Here is a 19,019-nt window from a genome sequence, read left to right as displayed (position 1 = left end):
CAGCTCGGTTATCCGACTAGCCGATCAATTTACAGCCTCGTGAGCAGGGGTTTTAATCCACCGCCATTTTATCACGTGCACAAGCCGTGCACGCGGTTTCAGCGTTGCATGTATAGGTACTGTAACGCGAAACGCGAATGTCGACTCTTTCGAAACGAATTAGGGCAATTTTATCAAACGATGATGGTTAGCACGAGCCGATACACTTATATGGGATAGATTGTGAACCGCAGATTACATATATTTATACCCGCCAGGCACCGATGCGGATCAGGGGACTATGAAGAGGGAGACTGTCAATGTCATATTCTCGGTGTTCATGTCGCCACCGCGAGTTTTCGACTCTCGATGCACTCGAATCTCCAGGAAAACCGAGAATGCTACTTCCATTCTGGGACTGTAATGCACAACCTGCAAGGAATGATACCGGGAATCCTGGAATGTGTAATACGTTTCGACACATTGGTATCAACGCAACCAGTCGTGATCCCTGTGAGGTCTTGCTCGTCAATGACGCCCGCCTATCGAAACTCATTCTATAATTATAGAATATGGATTATAAAATGTCGCCCTGTGTTGGGTTAGTATACTGATCGACACTTCACCTCGTGCAGATGTAGTCGGTACGGTCTACCGACATAATGGTCCTGCGAACGACCGGCCGAACAGTTTTTCTCAAAAGCAAATCTACGAGCATTCGAGGGAATGTCGACCGAACAAAAGGGTGCAATAAGTTTTCGGCAAACTATAAAATTGCGCAAACTAACGGTGTTTTCTGGACGAGGTATTTCCCGCTGAACTCGCCCGTCGCGCTATGATTCCCTCTATAAAACCCAATGGCACTTAATAAAATTTGGAGCGCTGGTTCTCGGAATCATTTATTAATTGTGGCTTTCACAACGTAGATAGAAGAACACTGTCGTCAGACCTTCCATTTGGAATGATTATCAAAAAACGAGAAACTGGAACGGACCGCCGCGCGTAGACTCGGCGTGGCATAGAGATCACCTTACTCCTCTTTCCATTTATATACGATAACGATGCCTTAATAATCGCATGGTCATACTTTGCGGGTATATATGGTATATTTCTACCGACCATACATCATTGTATCACCGAAAATTATTCTACCCTGTCGTTCTTTACCTGCAGTAAATGTCCAGATCATATCCATATCCCATGACCTATATATGCTCCCAAGCAAAAGGTTTGACACATATCGGAATATTCTTTTCTTCCTGTTATGACATGCCTTATGCCCTGACGTCGATGCCGCAAGCAATTAGAGAAAAAGCCACGTCCTGAAATACGTTAAATTACAGTTCCATTATTTATGAAGCTGAAGCTAGCAACCAGAGTTGGCAGCCATACGTGTTAAACTTTTGGAGATAGAAAAATGCAGTTCAGTTTCATCCTCATTGTTCTGCAAAAGTATTGGGGGTTCGAGGTATTTCGCAAAATTTTAATTTTCGGACTTCATTAGGTACCTTATTCGAACGAACATTAGGACGCTTGGCTGCTATAAGTTTCAGCCTGTCCCATTATTCAGGTACCTTGAGACATCCAAATCCTGATGTCTACCTGTACCCGAACCTGCGGAATGACGATGGGGCGCGCCCCCGCCCCTTGTACCTATACCACCTTAATCGCGGACCTAGGTAACTCGTTTCTCCCTTCCTCTTCCATCCGCACCCTTACGTCCAACAGATACGCACCACACGGGATTTTTCATGCGGTGCATTACACGTAGAAGGTGCGGGAAAAGAAGAAGGGCTTCCCATGTACCGAGGGCGAAGCGATCCTTCTTTGTGATTGGTCGCGGGCTAGCCCATCGAGCGGGGAGGGAGGAAAGGAAGGTGTGGGGGAGGGGAGAAGGTCTCGACGAAGGAGGGAAGGAAAGAGAAGCGGAGATGGTGAAGGGGAAAGAGTGCGTGGCGTCGCTTCAGGAGGGGAACGAGGCGAGTCTGGGGGGAGAGGAGAGAAGGGAAGAGAATGAAACGAAACGGAACAGGCGAGGAGGCCGCGAGCGGCGAGGGTCTGAACTGAAACGGGAAGGCAAGGTTACACGATCAGGAAAAGTTTGAAGGGTGACGCGAAATGTTTTACCCTTCCAACCGACGGGCTGAAACTTTTCCACGAGCTGCATCGTGTGTCAATTACTTGCCTGCACTTGGTGATTTCAGCCCGCAGCCCCCTCCACCACATTTCTCACTTTATTCTCGTTCCCTCTCTCTCTCTCTCTCTCTCTCTCTATCTTGTTCTCTGTCGATGCTCGTCGTGTCGTTGCCGACGTCGCGTACCGTCACTACGCTTTGGGTGGACTCGCAGCCGCCGCGTGCGGATGTATATACCTATATATATATACATATACACATATATACCTGTGAATATATGTATACATGTATACCTATATACCAACATTTCTCTCTTTCTCGTTTTCTCTATGCCTTCTCTTGCTCCTGTTCCTGCTCCTGCTCCTGCGGCTGTTGCTGCAGCCACACACGATAAGTACGTTCGTTCTGTGCCTGTATGTGCGTGTATACGATGAATAATGTACCGTGTGTGTCGGGTGTACGGTATACTTAAGATACCTACACTAGATATACTACTCTCCGTATACGTATATACATATACGTAGGCACAAGTGCGTGTGTATAATATTTTAGGCATAGTTGGTGGGAGGAAGGGGGCGAGAAGGTCCCTTGGCGAACGAACGTTGTGGAGCAGGGCGGAGGCTCGGTCCCTTTACCAATATTATTCCCCTCCGCCCTTCTCCGTTTCATATACGAGTACATGGTGTACGTGTACGACCACATCGGCGCCTTGGCTCTCCCTCTTCCCCACCCATTTTTCCCCTCTCTGCTACTCGCCCAACATATAACACGATACACAGAGAGAGATGAAGAGAGGGAAAGAGAGATAAAGTGAGAAAAGAGGCATTACGTATCGGTATGGATGGCAACAGTACGTGAAATGAGATGAGGGTACGTAGCCAGAGGCTTGAATACGTTGCTCTCGCGAAATATGCGTGTACAAAGGTATGCGTACGCATATGTCCATGTACGCCCGTGTACATATATGTGACCACCGCATACGACTACCGAATTTTGATGTATCATTGCAAATTAAAGTGATGAATTTGCCTGTGCACTGGGTATGCGTACAAACACGCATGCCGATAGGGATACAGATATAAGTTTACTTCAAAGTGACGTGTGAAAGAGTGCATCGCGTACGTTTTCCTCGAAGCGCCAAAGCGATAGGTAGGTACGTACATACGCACAAGTTACTTCTGGTGTTTCGACGATCACTGCATATCCGTACGTGCATTATAATGACGTGTGAGAAGTATTCGTAAGGGTAACAAGATCGAAAAACAACTCTTAACGTTCGTTGTTGTAGATGGTGGATTATACAATTTATACAATAATAAAATGCGTACCGTCTACGTACCTATAATGCATGTGTACAAAATCTTTGTAATCTTTAATACTCATACGTTTTGGGGTGACAATATTCAAGCTTTGATTCTAAAAAGAAGATGAGGGAAGGAGCAATGAGATGATATATATCTCTCGTTCGAACAAAGCATTCACCCGTATCTCGCAATTCTCATCTTCTCTTCCTCTTTTCGTACTCCTCTCCTCGGAAGATAGAATAGTATAACAATGGGAGAACAGAGGAGAACCGCAAGACGCGGGTGACTTCGGACTCTCCGTTTTATCCGCACGGCAGAGCGTGGTACAGCGCTCCATATATATATACCTAGCATATATATACCTAGTACGGTATACATAGAAGAACGAGAGAACGAGCGGAGTCGCTGGTAGATATCTCGAGTCCCCCGGATCTCTATCCACTCTCTTCGCCAGTCTATCTCTCCTCCTCTCTCCCCCTCGCTCCTCTCTCTCTCCGTCTCTCGCGGTGTTCTTCTTTCATTTTTTTTTTTGTTCGTTCTCCCTCGTTCTCTCCCTTCTCTCGCCGCGCCCTTCGTTACTTCTTTTAATTCCCGGCTCCCTTCATTCGCCGTACCCCCAGGAAGAAGCGCTGCCGATGGGCAGGGGACGGGAATAAAGGGGGCCGCGCATCCCACGCGTGTGCGTGTCTCTACCATCATCACCCCCCGCCCCCGTACGTCCATTACGTCTACCCGCACACGCTCGCGATGAGCCGTGTTAGCTTGAGAGAGCATGAGAGAGCGAGAAAGCGAGAGAGAGAAAGAGAGTAATGGTTGGTCGGAGAATGAGAGTATAGTGATCGCAAACGTGAACGGTGCTGCCGAAGCCCGGGAGGTAGGACAGAGTCCGTCAGGGGAGGTACGGAAAACACGACTGGGGGGGTCGTCGAGAGAGCCGAGAAGGGTGGTAAATAATAGACGTAAGGGGAGCGAAGGGCACGGCGCGCGGCGATGCGCCGAGGAGGCGAGGGACCGAGGGGAAACCACCACCACCACCAGAAGAGAGAGACTCTCCCTCGTTTGGTTTAGTTTGGCGCGAGACGTCCTGGTGATCGGTTGTGCGTTAACCTCTCCGCGCCACGTTTACATCGTGAGTCTCCCTCCTCTCCCACTCTCTTCCGCCAACCCTCGCTCTCCCCCCCGCAGCGCCCCTCATCAAGGCTATTCCGACGGCCGAAGTTCGGGTTTTTAACGCTTCGTGCAGCATGGCGCTGACTGTACCGCTGTTCAAGATTCTCCGTGGATCGCCGCAACCGCCTATGGATATACGTGGACACGACTACCAACACTGATATCGCCGTTGCTCCTGCTAGTCGGCTGCCCTGTCGCTCGGCGGTGACTGGATTATTCTCTGTGGATCTTTATATGCATTGTTTTCTCATGCCGTGCTGTACGTAACCGCGATACAAATAATTATCAGTTTTTAGTATCCTCGACGATTTCAATGACTTCGTCGTCCCGACTCTTTGTAACGATTTAAAAGTTACCATTCGACACATGTTCAACTCTGTGTGTGATGGCGTTGCTTCTTACGAACCTGCGTCTCATACGTACAAACATACATCCATACACCTACACTCGGTATACAGAGATATGCCGCATTTAGGTATACACATAATCTCCCTCTGCAAATCGTTGCCTGCTCTCCACCCTGTCGAGTTCAGGCAATTTTCATGCACTTTCCTCACAGCTCTTGCGTACTTGTACGAATCTGTTTGTTTCGTTGACATTATAGCTGCATGTGTGCATGAGCGTGTGTGTGCTTGTGTGGGACACATCGCATATTCGTAAGTTCAGACCTCCTACTGGAGTTAGCGAGTGAGTGTTGAAGAGAAAGAAAGAAAGAGAGAGAGAGAGAGAGAGAGAGAGTGAGAGAGAGAGAGAGAGAGAGAGAGTGAGCGAGTGAGTGAGTGAGACAGTGAGAGGGAGAGAAAGAGAGAGAACAAGTAGGCTGCTGCATATCGCGAGTACACGAAGAGAGGAGGGGAACGAAACTCTCCCAATAACACGGAGAGTTTTTAAACCATATACTGTACATTCATTTTCCGCCATGGTATGTATGTATATATGCATGTACAGTCGGTATAGTTATGTTTACGTTGCGCCAGGGATCTACCGATATTTAATAGGTACGTACATACTCGTACCTATGCGGAATAGACCTTAAACGACTATTGATGCTTCTCATTCTCGATTCTTTCTCTCCACGACTGACTGCATGCGGGATATGGAAAAATTAATGGTTGTACTGAGAATGATTTCGTTTTCCGGCCGAAAAACATGTTCCGTTGTAGATTGTTGCTTGGTTTAACAAAAATTGATTATACCAACGTATGCATATACACGGGCATGCAAGTCGGGAAAAACGCTATACTCGCGCACAACGTGAAATTGAAAATCGGAAAACTGCATGACTGTATTCTCGACTATACCTACGTACTCGACGATGGAAGGGAAGGTAGTGAAAGGGAATGGAGGGAAGGACGGGACGGCAGGGTAGGACAGGGGGGGCTTCTCGCTACCTGAGAGTCCTTTATGAAAGTGGGGTAACCTAAACCTAAACCTAAACACATGCTATGTTGGGTACCGCCTGAGCTCCGGTGCATAGCAGCAATGTTTTGTACGTAATATGATTGTAGCAGGAGAGAAAAAAAAATTCACTCATCACGTACCGCGATGAAAAATATCATAAAATATTCCGATCGTATACACGAGACCTTCAGTCCTTACCGACGGCCGGTGACACCGCTAAGCTTAATTGACGCATGAAATGAAACTAAGAGAACGAAAACGAAAGTCCCAAATTTCGGACGATCCTTGGTAGGCACATAAAAATCGATTATATACATATATATCTATATATGTATATACGAGCTACACGAAGTATCATTTTCCATTGACTTGCGATTATTGCAAACAAAATGTAATGAAACTCGTATCCTCCGAAAATGTGAAAACTTTTGAACAATGCGGCATGTTTGTTTCTCTTTATGTTTCAGTAGCCTGGGATTATGTTCAAGCAGTAAAACAATAGAAGGCGAAAGGGAGAAGGGAGAGAGAGAAGAAAAAGAAGTAAAACTGAGTTGTAAATATGGCGGGTATGGGAAGGAGAACGTATCTTCGAGATGTGAACCCCTATTTGATATGTCCTCTCTGCAGAGGATACCTCGTAGATGCCACTACTGTCGTTGAATGCCTTCATTCGTGTGAGTATAATACATCCCTGATACTACTTATTATTCACATTTGTTTAGACACTTTAACGATATAGCATTCGCCAACGACACGTGTTGCGTTTTCGAAGTTAGTTTCGTTTCTCTCTTCTTTTTATATTCTTGTAACACACATTTTATGTCGAAAACAGCTTAATCAATAAGCCCATGTATAGGTACATGATATATGCAATATATGTTGCGTCAAAGCATTATTAGGAGTGAAACTTAATTTCGAAAGAAACAAGACTTAAGAGAGACAGGAAAAAGAGCGTTAAAGAATGAAAACGTATTATTTGATTCCATTTCCTGGGTATGGGATAATCAATCTCTGTGTTACTGATTATAAAATTATATACATACCTCACCTTCAAACACTCAAAATCAGACGTCACTGGTATTACGGTGAATTTCTTTCCTGGTGAAAACAATTTCTAAAATATTCTACGAATTTTTAGAGAAATTGAAACAATTCGTATTATTTCGTATAAAATTCTGAATATACATATCTTTTCATAAAGGATTGTTAATCTTTTTTCAAAATTATAAGTTACTGCAGTTTTTTTATTGAAAAAATACAAACTTTCATAAGAATCTACAAGGTTTTATGAAAACCCGCATATTTACAATTTTTTATGGAAACAATTTTTTTTTTACGAAATTGTACGAAATGTTCCAATTTTTTTAAAAATTTGTAGAAAATCGTAGAAATCGTTTTCACTAGGGTTGTAATTATGGCAGTACAATATTATATACGTATGTATCTATGTATGTATATATATTGTAACAACGGGGGAAATTAAGAAAGGTCTAAGAGAATCAAAGAGTTCTCTGTGCGATTTAAGCGAACGCCGAGCCAAAGAAGTCTCACGAACAAGGAATAATTTAGAAAGAAAATAAATGTATTTGGTCACGAAGTTCTCTTTTTAAAGTCCAGAGACTGACTGGTTTTACACTAATATTTGTTGACCAGCAACCCTGTTCATTTTATGACATATGAAAACTACAGTCAAAGATGACTACTAGATCACTAAAAAGACGATAACACGGGTGATTGACGATTTCACCCTTTATAACATTACTCCCCCTCGAGGAAAGAGTCGTCCCGACTCGTATAAAACGAAACAATTGTAAAAGTGTTCTAGTAGCAGGTGCTCGTAGATGGGCTATGGCCCTAGTTTTTTTTTAAAAACATCTGGAATTCGCTAACGGTCTCAAGGGAAACCATAGAAACCCTTGAGCAGATGCCCGAGCACTAAATTCAAAACCCCAAAAATCATTATGTTCAGTGTTTTTCACAAAGGTGAGTGTAAAGGGTAAGTTGGTGAGTTCTTCAAGAGATTCCTTGGCCGAAGACACATTGGAACATTGGAACACCTCGAGTAAGGAACTCGAGAACAGATCGCGCCAGGATGTTTCGGAAAGGCAGGAGACAGAAGGGATCCCAGAGGAAGAGATTTTCTGGCGTTCAAAGTTCTTGCGGGGATCAAGACAAGGACAGGTGAACCGGCCCCGGGGTTTCCTCCGGACACAGCACACCCTAGAGTTGGGAGGACAAATTGAGAGGAAGCGGATGATTCCCAATTCGCTAAGCAAATTTGGGGGGAAAATACGCGATTGATTGGATTTATAATTCATTCAATAGAAAGAAAAGGAACGATCTTATCTGAATATCCGGAGAACCCAGGCTAAGACCGGACAAATAGCACAGCTGGAGGTATCATCGGGAACAGGTAAAGGCGGCAGATTCGTCGGGGAAAATCTATAAAAACTCAAAGAAACTGACATATTGGTTAGAAAAATAAGAAAGGATCGATCAATCGCTCACGATTTCATCCAAGCGCAGAACCGAAGCACTCTTCAAGCCAAAGAAATCGATGTATCAAAATTTCCCGTATCGAACAACATCGAACTAACCTTAACCTGTCAATGAACTTTCTAACCTTCAGAGAGCTACAAAAACGTCGCCCTTGACTGATAAGGAGCTAAGCGATCCAGATGAACGACTTTGGATTTGGTACGAGGGGAACGTCTAATTCTGAAAACAACATCGTTAATCCGATCAACAATAAAATAAGGACCTTCCCAATTACTCTGGAGTTCGGGACAACGCCCTTGTTGTCGACGAGGTTGAAATAACCAAACGGAATCTCCCTTTTCAAATTTTAAATTTCTAGATCTGATGTCATAACGATCCTTAGTCTTATCGGAGGCCATACGAATTCTTTTCCTAGCAAATTCATGAACCTCGTCCAATTTTTGACGGAAAACCGAATTAAAAATCACCTGGGACGAAGCCACGGAAGGATTGACGCCCTTTTCTAAATCTAACGGAAGTCGAAGATCCCGACCTGTCAACATCATAGCTGGAGAAAAACCGGTAGTGTTGTGAATTGCAGAGCGATACGATAAAAGAAATAAGGGAATCCACTCATCCCAATCTTTCTGATCCTGATCAACGAAAGAAGAAAGATAACGAAGAAGCGTCCTATTCAATCTTTCTATCATTCCATTAGACTGCGGATGCAAAGCGGTGGTACGAGTTTTTCTAATCCCTAAAATTTGAAGGAACTCCTTCATCAAATTCGACTCAAAATTTCAACCCTGATCTGTGTGTAATTCTAGAGGAGCTCCGTAACGACAGACGAATTCACGAACGAAAGCTCGAGCAACGGTGCTAGCTTCTTGATTCGGAATTGGGACTACTTCTAACCACTTTGTAAAATAATCTGCTATCACCAGGGCATACCGATATCCTGACCTAGAAGGAGGAAGAGGGCCTAGGATATCCATTGCGACTCTTTCAAATGGAGCTCCTACGTTATATATTTGAAGAGAACTCTTCCCTTTTCCACGAGGTCCTTTCTTGGCTAAAAAAACCGTTCAATTTCTGCACCAATTTTCAACGTCAGCTCGGCAGTGAGCCCAAAAATACCTTTCTCTGATCCTACCTAAAGTCTTATTAGAAGCGAAATGGCCACCGACAGGTGAATCATGAAAGCTTGACAAAATCTCGGCTATCTTTTCTCTAGGAACCAGAAGCTGCAAACGTACCGACCTGGAGTCAGGTGATTCCCATTTCCTATAAAGCAAGTGATCGAGGAGAAACAAGGAGTCCCACTGCGTCCAGTAAATTTTCAAAGACTGACTCATAGAAGATACTTCTTCCCACTGAGGCCAGACTCCTCAGGATTTCCAATTCCGAACTAGGAGGAGATCTGAATCTTTCTCCTGGGCGATGATCCAGTCTTCTTTATTTTCAACGAGAGAAATTTGACGAACGTTAAGCGAGGGATCTTTCTGTTTATTTAAACGAGAGCACTGTTTGCAATCGTCCCCGCACGGACGACGAGAAAGTGCATCAGCATTACCATGCAGAACTCCGGGACGGTGTTTAATTTCGAAGTCATATTGACCTAACCTCTCCAACCATCCAGCTACTTGGCCTTCAGGTGATTTGAACGAAAGAAGCCAAGTTAAGGAAGCATTGTCTGTCCGAATCAAAAATTTCCTTCCATAAAGATAATGATGGAAATGGCAAATAGATTTTACCATCGCTAATAATTCCCTACGGGTAACACAATAATTGCGTTCCGGTTTAGACAAGACCAGACTGAAATAACTAATAACGCGCTCTTGGTTATCCTGAATTTGAGACAAAACCCCACCTATACCACAGAGAGAAGCGTCAGAATCTACGATGAATTGAGAATCGGTGATGGGATAAGCTAATATCGGCGGCGAAGTTAATATTTTTTTAAGGAGAACAAAGGCTCCTTCGCATTCGGAAGTCCAATCAAAAACAACTTTAATTCCTGTAAGAGCATGGAGGGGTCTCACTATAGAAGCAAAGCCCTTAACGAAACGTCTGTAATAAGTACAAAGTCCTAAGAAACTTTGAATCTTTTCTTTTGAATCGGGACGAGGCCAGTTCGAGACCTTTTCTATTTTAGAAGGATCTGTCTCAACACCTTCCGCTGAAACGACGTGTCCGAGAAAAGTTACTTCCTTTTTGAAAAAATGACATTTTTTGGGACTCATTTTTAGACCAGCTTGGAATAAACGACTAAAAACCTGCTTAAGATTTTCCAATTCTTCATTAAAAGTCTTACCGAACACGATAATGTCATCGAGATAAACTAAACAAATCTTGCCAATCAGACCTTGAAGGGCGAGTTCCATCGCTCTTTCGAAGGTAGCTGGAGCATTACAAAGGCCAAAAGGCATAACTTCAAATTGCCAAAGTCCACCTAACCCTGTGACAAAAGCTGTTTTCGCTTTGTCTAACGGATTCATTTCGACTTGCCAATAACCGCTCTGTAAATCTATCGTAGAGAACCAACTGGCACCAGATATTAAATCAAGGGTATCTCCTATCTGAGGAAGCGAATATGCATCTTTCTTGGTGACCTCGTTCAACTTCCTATAATCTATACAAAACCTCTTGGAACCATCTTTTTTATTGACTAAGACAATGGGAGAAGCCCACGGACTCGAAGACGGCTCAATAACATCTGCTGTTCTCATATCTTCTACTAATTTTTCAACTTCCCTGCGACCGTTTAAAAGAAGCCGTCTAGCTGCCTGTTTAATCGGAGCGTTATTCCCTACATCTATCGAAAGCTTAGCGATGATACATCTCGCGATGTCGGCAGAGTCTTTAGCGAAAGTCTCTTTAAAATCGTTAAAAAGGCAAACGAGACTGTTAGTCTGAGCGATATCTAAATCTTTAGAAGACCTAGTAAAGAGTTCCGTGAGATAAGAAGGAACAACTAAAGAGTTCGAAACATGTTCTAAAACGCGCAAATACGAGAGGGTTTCTTTCTGTTGAGAAGAGTTAATATACCTAGACGTTTCGAGGTTGATTTTACGGTAACCAGAACATAGAGTCGAATCCCCGGTAGAAATGACGCAGTTGTGAGCGGAAAGAAAATCTACGCCTAAAATTCCTTTATCTTCTATATCAGCTACTAGAACTTCATGTGGGGATTGAAGACAATCCGCTCCGCTACTGTTACCTGCACGGCCATCTTACCTACGACAGGGGTAGTTGCTCCGGTAGCGGAGCGAATAGACACAGAAGGATTAATTGAAGCAAGAGACGAAATCATATCAGGACGAACAACGGAAATTTCGGCTCCGGTATCTATCACCCACAAACAACCTGGTCCGTTAACAGAACCTTTAGCATATATGCCGGTACGACGCAGGCCTCTTACCACGAACTGTGAAGCAATAGGGCTAAGGAACTTGGCAGAAACCGATGATATCCGCCCTTTCGAAACATCGGTAGCTAGTTTCCTGAATTCGGAGGAACAGAAGGTTGCGCTGCCCAAACCGGATTAGAGGGTGCTCTCTTGGAGGCATTATTGCGCCACGAATCTTCCGCAGTCTTCAACTGACGGTCGAGTTTGAAACAATTCTTCGCGACATGTCCCCTTACGCCGCAAAACTGGCACTCTAAGACAGGCTGATTGGAGTTTGATCTATTGTGGTAACGAGAGAAATCACTATTTTTCCTTCCTGGAAGAGAATCTGAGCTAGGCTGATTGACTGAAGGACGGGACGAAGAATTTTCTGAAGGTTCAGCTTGGTTTAATCGATGAAGTTGACGCGAACCTAAATCTTCCTCGTTTATGGCTTCTAATTCTAAGGCCTTAATAATTGCTTCATGTAAAGAAGTTGGAGCTGCGAGCCTCAGATGATACCGAAGCTCCGGATTCCGAATCGCATTAATGAATTTCGCCCGAGCTATCTGATCTCTAGCTTTTTCTGCACAATCAGTAAGGGAGTGTCGAGCGAGACGTTCGATGTCATTTCCGAGAGAGGCTAAATCTTCCTTGGGTCCTTGACGTCTATTTTCAAACTGAGTGAGATAAAGTTTGGAAAGATGTTCTTCGCCAAACCGAAGTTTAAGAGCCGCACAAATGCTGTCGAAATTTTCAGAATCCGAATCTGAAAGCGATCCAAGAACCACCAAGGCCGGACCGGACAAAGAGGCTGTCAAATTAGCTGCTTTCTGGGACGGATTCCAACCATTAACCTTACTTATCATGTTGAACTCAGACGAACCGTCATACGAACCGGGCTTCAAATTCGATTGTTTCGAGGGCAACTCTACAATACTCGCGGCAGGTACAGAGACCTGATTGAGTCCGAACGAGCTCTGAGTCTGCGGAGAGAGAACATTGACAGTACCGCGCGATTTTAAAAAGGCCAAGAACTCTGACTGAATATCCACGCTAGGATGAGACGACGCGGCAGGAGGCTCAACTACTTCTGAAATATCACGTGACGGAACATTGTGGCATTGCGTAAAAGAGCTAACCTGAGCTTGTCGCGAGACATGAGTAGGTGGAAAATTATTAGCAACAGGGAAAATTTCGCCTCCCCCATAAATGGCGTCAGACCTTAATTGATCCGGAATTGAATGAATGAAGGTCCTCCTTGCTGGGACTGGGACTGAAGGAAGAGAAGTCCTACTACCTGGGGACGGGATTGGGCGAATTGGGAGTTCCTGCGGCTGCTCCTGTAGCCTCTGCACACCTTGCAGGGTCCCAATCAGCGCCTGGGACACGATTTCCTGTTGTTGACGTTGTTGGGAGAGGAGTTCGTGCAGAAGATTCTGCTGTTCTTGTCGCTGCTGTTGCTGCTGTTGCTGATGTTGTTGTTGCTGCTGTATCTGTCGCATCAGCAAATCTTGATTTCCTTGGATGAGCTCTGCCAAGAGAGCTAGTTGGGCCTGGGGCTGAACCTCAGCTTCCCAACGAGGAGAAACGGGAGGAAACGCCGGTTCAGGAGAGCGCTGGCACGACGAAACGCATCCGGCAGCTCGTCGCTCCGCGCGTGATGCTCTCGTCAGAGGAGATCTTTGCATTTTTTTGTATACTTCTTTTCACTCAAAATCCACTCAAATGGCACAGAAGAGATCCCGCTTCTGACACCAATGTAACAACGGGGGAAATTAAGAAAGGTCTAAGAAAATCAAAGAGTTCTCTGTGCGATTTAAGCGAACGCCGAGCCAAAGAAGTCTCACGAACAAGGAATAATTTAGAAAGAAAATAAATGTATTTGGTCACGAAGATCGCTTTTTAAAGTCTAGAGACTGACGGTTTTTACAATAATATTTGTTGACCAGCAACCCTATTCATTCTATGACATATGAAAGCTATAGTCAAAGATGACTACTAGATCACTAAAAAGACGATAACACGGGTGATTGATGATTTCTCCGTTTATAACAATATATATATACATATACATTATGCGGGTTAGTCGTACACATGACGACACCTTTTCACCGACGGTACATAGTTACATACCTATAGCTGCCGACTACCACGGAGGTCCTAAACGGCAAAACTAATAAACTGTCCTCTCTTGGAAGTCCATTGCCGGAATGCGTTGGCCTCTAAACAAACCTGGTTGCGGGCGTTTTATTTTTCCTCCTATATTTGTTGCCTTTTCGAATCCCCGATGAACAGTATGTTCCATCGTTTTCTTTCAATTCATCTCTTTTCTCTCGTTACTGACCATTCATTTTTATGTTTTAGAAGTGAACAGTGCGCGTGTTTGAAAGACAATCTTGCATGAATGCTTTGTTTTTTTTATATATAGTTTCCAATATTTTAATACGAAATTTACTATTTTCAGTCTGTAGAAGCTGCATACTAAAGCATTTGAGTGCAGAAGCTCATTGTCCAACGTGCAATCATGTCCTCAATAATGCCAAACCCGATATCAAGTAAGCATAAAAGAGACTGACAATGAGAATTATATTTGTATAAAAAATAAACATAACTACTTATGGTGGACACTATTAAATTGGTATCTTTTATTTACAGGGCTGACAAGGCATTACAGGACATCGTCTATAAATTGGTACCCGGACTTTATCACAAAGAAATGCGGAGAAGACGGGAATTCTATAAGAAACACCCTGAGCACGGTAATCTTTACTATTGTGCAATTATCTTTAGTCAAAGTTGCGATGAATTATTTTTATCGTGTGAAACAGTGTTTTTTTTTCTTATTATTTCACTTTGTTTACTTCATTTGGCCGTCTTGATGTGTTTTATTAAAGTTTTCTTTATTTTGCCGCGAATTTTGAACAGCCGATTCGGCCACGCCAGAACAAAGAGGCGAGGACGTTAGTGGGAGATTGATTTTTGCCCCCGAAGATGCAGTAAGCTTGAGTCTGGAGTACTTGCCACCCGGTGCCGACCCCTTGACCTTGGGGCCGACGACCAACGATGTGGATTCCATACATCGCAATATAAATAATAACAACAACAACAATGATAACGCCAATAGAAGATATCTCCAGTGTCCAGCGCTGGTAACAATCGCGCATTTGAAGAAATTCTTGGCTCTCAAGTACAGTGTTGACTTAACTCGATACACCATAGAAGTTTGCCATCGAACTGCTCCTCTGCCTGAACACTGGACCCTCATGGACGTCGCCTATATGTATGCGTGGAAAAGGGTGAGTCATACAAGGGCCAATTACATTTTCAATCGTCATTTGGTGTATTCAGTTTATTGCTGGATTGAATTTTCATTAACGCAATAAGACTTTCTTATAATTGTATGGTTTTGATATCGTATAATCGGATTATAGTTTCCTAGACTAGAGTACAGGAGTCCAATCTCTAAGGCGGAGAGGCAGAAAAGGCGTCCGCAAAACCCCGAGATTTAATAGTGCACGGTTTTATCACCAGCGTTGCTCCGGACGTTCTGATCCTATAAATATAGTAATACAGTGATATAGTGACCAAAATTATAATAATTATAATAAACATAAATATGTGCGGCAACATCGGTCCAGAGTAACGACAGCGCCGCTGTAGCGGAACCCTTCTTTCTCATGATTTCGCGGACACATCTTCAATACAGAGATTGGGCTCCTGTACTTTAGTCTCCATGCTTCCATTAATTACATGTAATCGATTCTCATTTTCAGAATGCACCGATGAGATTTTTCTATCGCATCGCGCAAGAAGAACCCCGGCTGGAGGCTCCGCCTCACGATCGACCATCGACTCCAGGCCTTGGGGCAAGTTTACCTCCTGGTGATTCAGCTCCAATTGATACCAATGATATCAAACATGAGAAAGATTCTAAACAAATAGTTGTCGATACGAAAGAAGCACCGCAAGTAAAAAGTCCCATAAAGATATTGAAAAATTCTGAAGGTCGGTACGAGGTTCTGAAAAGTCCTACAACCCGGAATCCTCTCATTCCCACGAGTGGCAATAGTTTGGAACAAAAAAATCTTAGTCCCGAATTCAGTGTTGTTAGTATCGGCGATGGGCAGAGTTCGAATGGAGTTAAAATTACACTCAAGCAGTGCTTGCCGAATACTATGTCCTTGAAGAAACCAAAAGTAATCAGTAATGTTATGCTGCGTCGCTGTCCAATAAAAAACGATATTCAAAAGCCTTTAAATATGGAGCAGGTCCAGCGGCAAAGGTCTACGAATCAGGCAAAAACACCGATCACTGGGGATAAAACTGTGACGGGAAAAGAAAAAACAAGTGTAAAAGATGCCGAGATAGAATCGCAACAGGATAAGCAAAAGCGTAAAGTAACTTTTGGTGAAACACCTGCCGTGTCTGCGTTACCTAAAGTCAAACTGAATGGCGACTGTGGAACTGTGACTAACAAGAAACCAGCAGAGCTTACAGAAAAGAAACAGTTCCTTCAGAGCTTTCAACTCGCAGCTAGAGATTCTAAGAATGAAACACCGTTGCTAAAGGACTCGGTAAAAAATGTCGCTCCTAAAGTTGATGTTTATACTTTTCCAAACGAACCTTCTCCACTGCCGGCTGGTGCTGTTAAGAGAAAATGCCCCCCTGGTCTGCCGATATTCGAAGCTAAACGACGAAAACTTCCGTTCCAAAATCAGCCAAAAAAACTTACCGTCAAACCATTGAACAGGCTGAAAACTAGCCAACAATCGCAAATACCGAATTCTACCAGTTCGGGTGTAAATTGCTGTGGGAATCCTGCGGGGACGACGACACCGGCTACGTTGGTAGCTGTGAGCACTGCTTGCGTCAAGTCTGCTAGTCCCAATGTTTACAATAATACTCGAAATTTATTGGATGGCTGCGGATTGAATATTCCGGCGAGCCTTAGTATAACACTGACAGCACCAAAGTCGCCAAGTAGTAGTAACAGCGCTGGAATCGACCCCGGAAACTTGAAGGACAATCAGATGAGCCTGTTGAATAAGGTTAACCCAAGCATTACGTTAAACGATCGATCGGTAGACCCGAGAGTCCTGAAAGCCCTGAAAACGGGCCAGATTCGAATGCCAGCGCCGAGTAAAACAAAGCCGAGAAATCAATCTGATAGGGAAATAAAGATCAGTCCTAAACGAAAAAAGGATCAGGACCAGCTAGGAGAAGATGCTCTAGACCTTAGCGGTGGCAAGAAAATTGACATTCATCCGCTCAGGATCCCCCAGCCAGTTTCAAAGCCCAAAGGTAAATCCGCCGCAGCCGCTACCAGGGAGAATAACACCGCTCTAGGACAGGTCGTCACCCTTGTTGGTGGACAACGGTATTACAGAGCTCCGCCTGGGTCGCTCACACCGGCCGTGCATCGGGTAACTGATATTCCTCCACCCGCGAGTACCCGAACTCCTGTTTACGCTCCGTCTTGTCTTCCTAGCCCCACCAGTAGCAGCAGATCAAGTCTGTCGTCTGTTTTTCCCAGTCTACAGAGCCTGTTTGCTCTTAGCCAAGCGCAAAATAGACAACAGTTACAAATCGAGGCTAGACTTAGGCTGCCCCAAACAGATGGAAATTCCCCTAACAGTCCGAGCAAAAGCCATCTCGCTGCTCAGTGTGCACCCATAAAACCGGCAAGATCTTCTGTCACGTCATTGGCAGTTCCCATTATTAAACAACCGAACAACGCGCCTTTGCCTTGCGAGGGAACGCTGCGTTGACGGTGTTTTCGGTTTTTGTTTTTCTTTCTCTCAGTATCACGAACAATGTTAGTAAAGTGTGAAATTAGTGTAAACTTAATTCTATATGTCTCTCGCGATATATTGGCTACCAAAGACTTGGACATTTTTTTATTGGCTTACTAAACTTCTTTATACCAGACTGAAGCATGCGGCAAAGCGGGTAAATATAACGACGCTGCTGTTTATTTGATAAGAATAATGATCTGACGTTTGCGTTGAAGGCATTAAAAAACAGTTCGAGGATAGGGACGGACTAATATGAATATGAATAGTGAATATTGTTTGGTTTATTATTAATTTATTGAACTGAAAAAGTGAAAAAAGTATTTGTAGGATTATGTGAATAGGCTGTTTGAACGAAAAATATTATTTCCGCTGTCTCAATTGTTATTAACGACACTCTTCTCAACTATCAAAGTTCTATCCTTTTGCGAAGTTTTTACGAGTTTTTTGGTGTTTAGCTAACTAAACAAATTTAAAACTGACATATGTGGAAAAATTTTTCTAGTTATGATAAATATATATCAGTATTGTGTCTTGAATCGAAATAGAGTAATTTGTGGCTATTGTTGTTGATATCTTAGTTCTCATTCTATTTCGTTGATTGGTTATTGCATTGAATGATAATATTATCAGTAATAATGATGATTGTAATATTGTTACTTCACGTATATTTATGTGTTTGTATTATATTTTATATAATATTACACTCATGTCTATTAATAATTTTTTTTGTATCGATTATGTATATACTATACATACTATACATACATACTATATAACACAAAGGAGCATTATCTGATGTGATTTGCAAATTAGTTTATAAGGCATGACATTATACATACTATTTTAATACAATCATCGATAACTATGAAAGAGTTATTCATTGAAATTCAACAGTGTCATAAAACTGACACTGCATAGTAATGGGATCAATGTTACGTATACTGCTGCGCTCGATACGTGTATAATATATTGTGTACAAGAGCTTGAATATTCGTGCATAGCGTGAAAGTTTACGCAAAATGCACAATCATCAAATGTTAAATATACTTGAAAATATATCGTATCTTGGCGACAAGGGTGACACGACTGAAAAAACACTTATGTTAAGTACGAGTAGAAGAAGAAAAACAAAACTTTCAAAAGTTTGACGGGGCAATCTATTGGTCTTTGAAGGAAACTATTATTATCGAAAAGTCCATTCATACCGAGTAGGATGACTCGAATCAAAATTGGAATTCGTTTGGTTGCATCTTTAGTGGTAGAAACTAAGAGTGCTTTGAATTATGTCACTATTGTTAATTTGTAAATTTTTTTTTGATTAGGTTATGACATAGTTGTGTTTGAGTTCCATCGTTTTTCTAGCCCA

General features: G+C 43.1%; 1 protein-coding gene across 2 annotated transcripts; it reads left to right on the top strand.

The window, feature by feature from the left end:
* The first annotated feature begins 4,502 nt into the window (after window positions 1-4,502).
* LOC107220987 (polycomb group protein Psc-like) lies at window positions 4,503-18,989 on the top strand. Of its 2 annotated transcripts, none has more exons than XM_046737572.1 (6): window positions 4,503-4,847; window positions 6,460-6,663; window positions 14,323-14,413; window positions 14,514-14,617; window positions 14,784-15,154; window positions 15,632-18,989. In XM_046737572.1, the coding sequence occupies exons 2-6, from the start codon at window positions 6,549-6,551 to the stop codon at window positions 17,624-17,626; spliced, it is 2,676 nt and encodes an 891-aa protein (XP_046593528.1). In that variant the 5' UTR covers window positions 4,503-4,847; window positions 6,460-6,548; the 3' UTR covers window positions 17,627-18,989. The 2 variants fall into 2 exon arrangements, with proteins under 2 accessions (XP_046593528.1, XP_046593527.1); XM_046737571.1 differs by having other exon boundaries at window positions 6,457-6,663.
* The last annotated feature ends 30 nt before the right edge of the window (window positions 18,990-19,019 follow it).

The sequence above is a fragment of the Neodiprion lecontei genome, chromosome 4 (genome assembly GCF_021901455.1).
Source record: "Neodiprion lecontei isolate iyNeoLeco1 chromosome 4, iyNeoLeco1.1, whole genome shotgun sequence".
Lineage (NCBI taxonomy): Eukaryota > Metazoa > Arthropoda > Insecta > Hymenoptera > Diprionidae > Neodiprion > Neodiprion lecontei.
Note: the sequence above shows the minus strand (reverse complement) of the source record. Positions and strands in the feature narration are given on the sequence as shown.

What these genes read in the sequence shown, in the direction of transcription:
- LOC107220987 (XM_046737572.1), top strand. Translation starts at nt 6,549, where the DNA reads ATGGCGGGTATGGGAAGGAGAACGTATCTTCGAGATGTGAACCCCTAT. An exon ending in AATGCCAAACCCGATATCAA is followed by an intron (nt 14,414 to 14,513) that starts GTAAGCATAAAA and finishes TTTTATTTACAG; the next exon opens with GGCTGACAAGGCATTACAGG. An exon ending in TAAGAAACACCCTGAGCACG is followed by an intron (nt 14,618 to 14,783) that starts GTAATCTTTACT and finishes AATTTTGAACAG; the next exon opens with CCGATTCGGCCACGCCAGAA.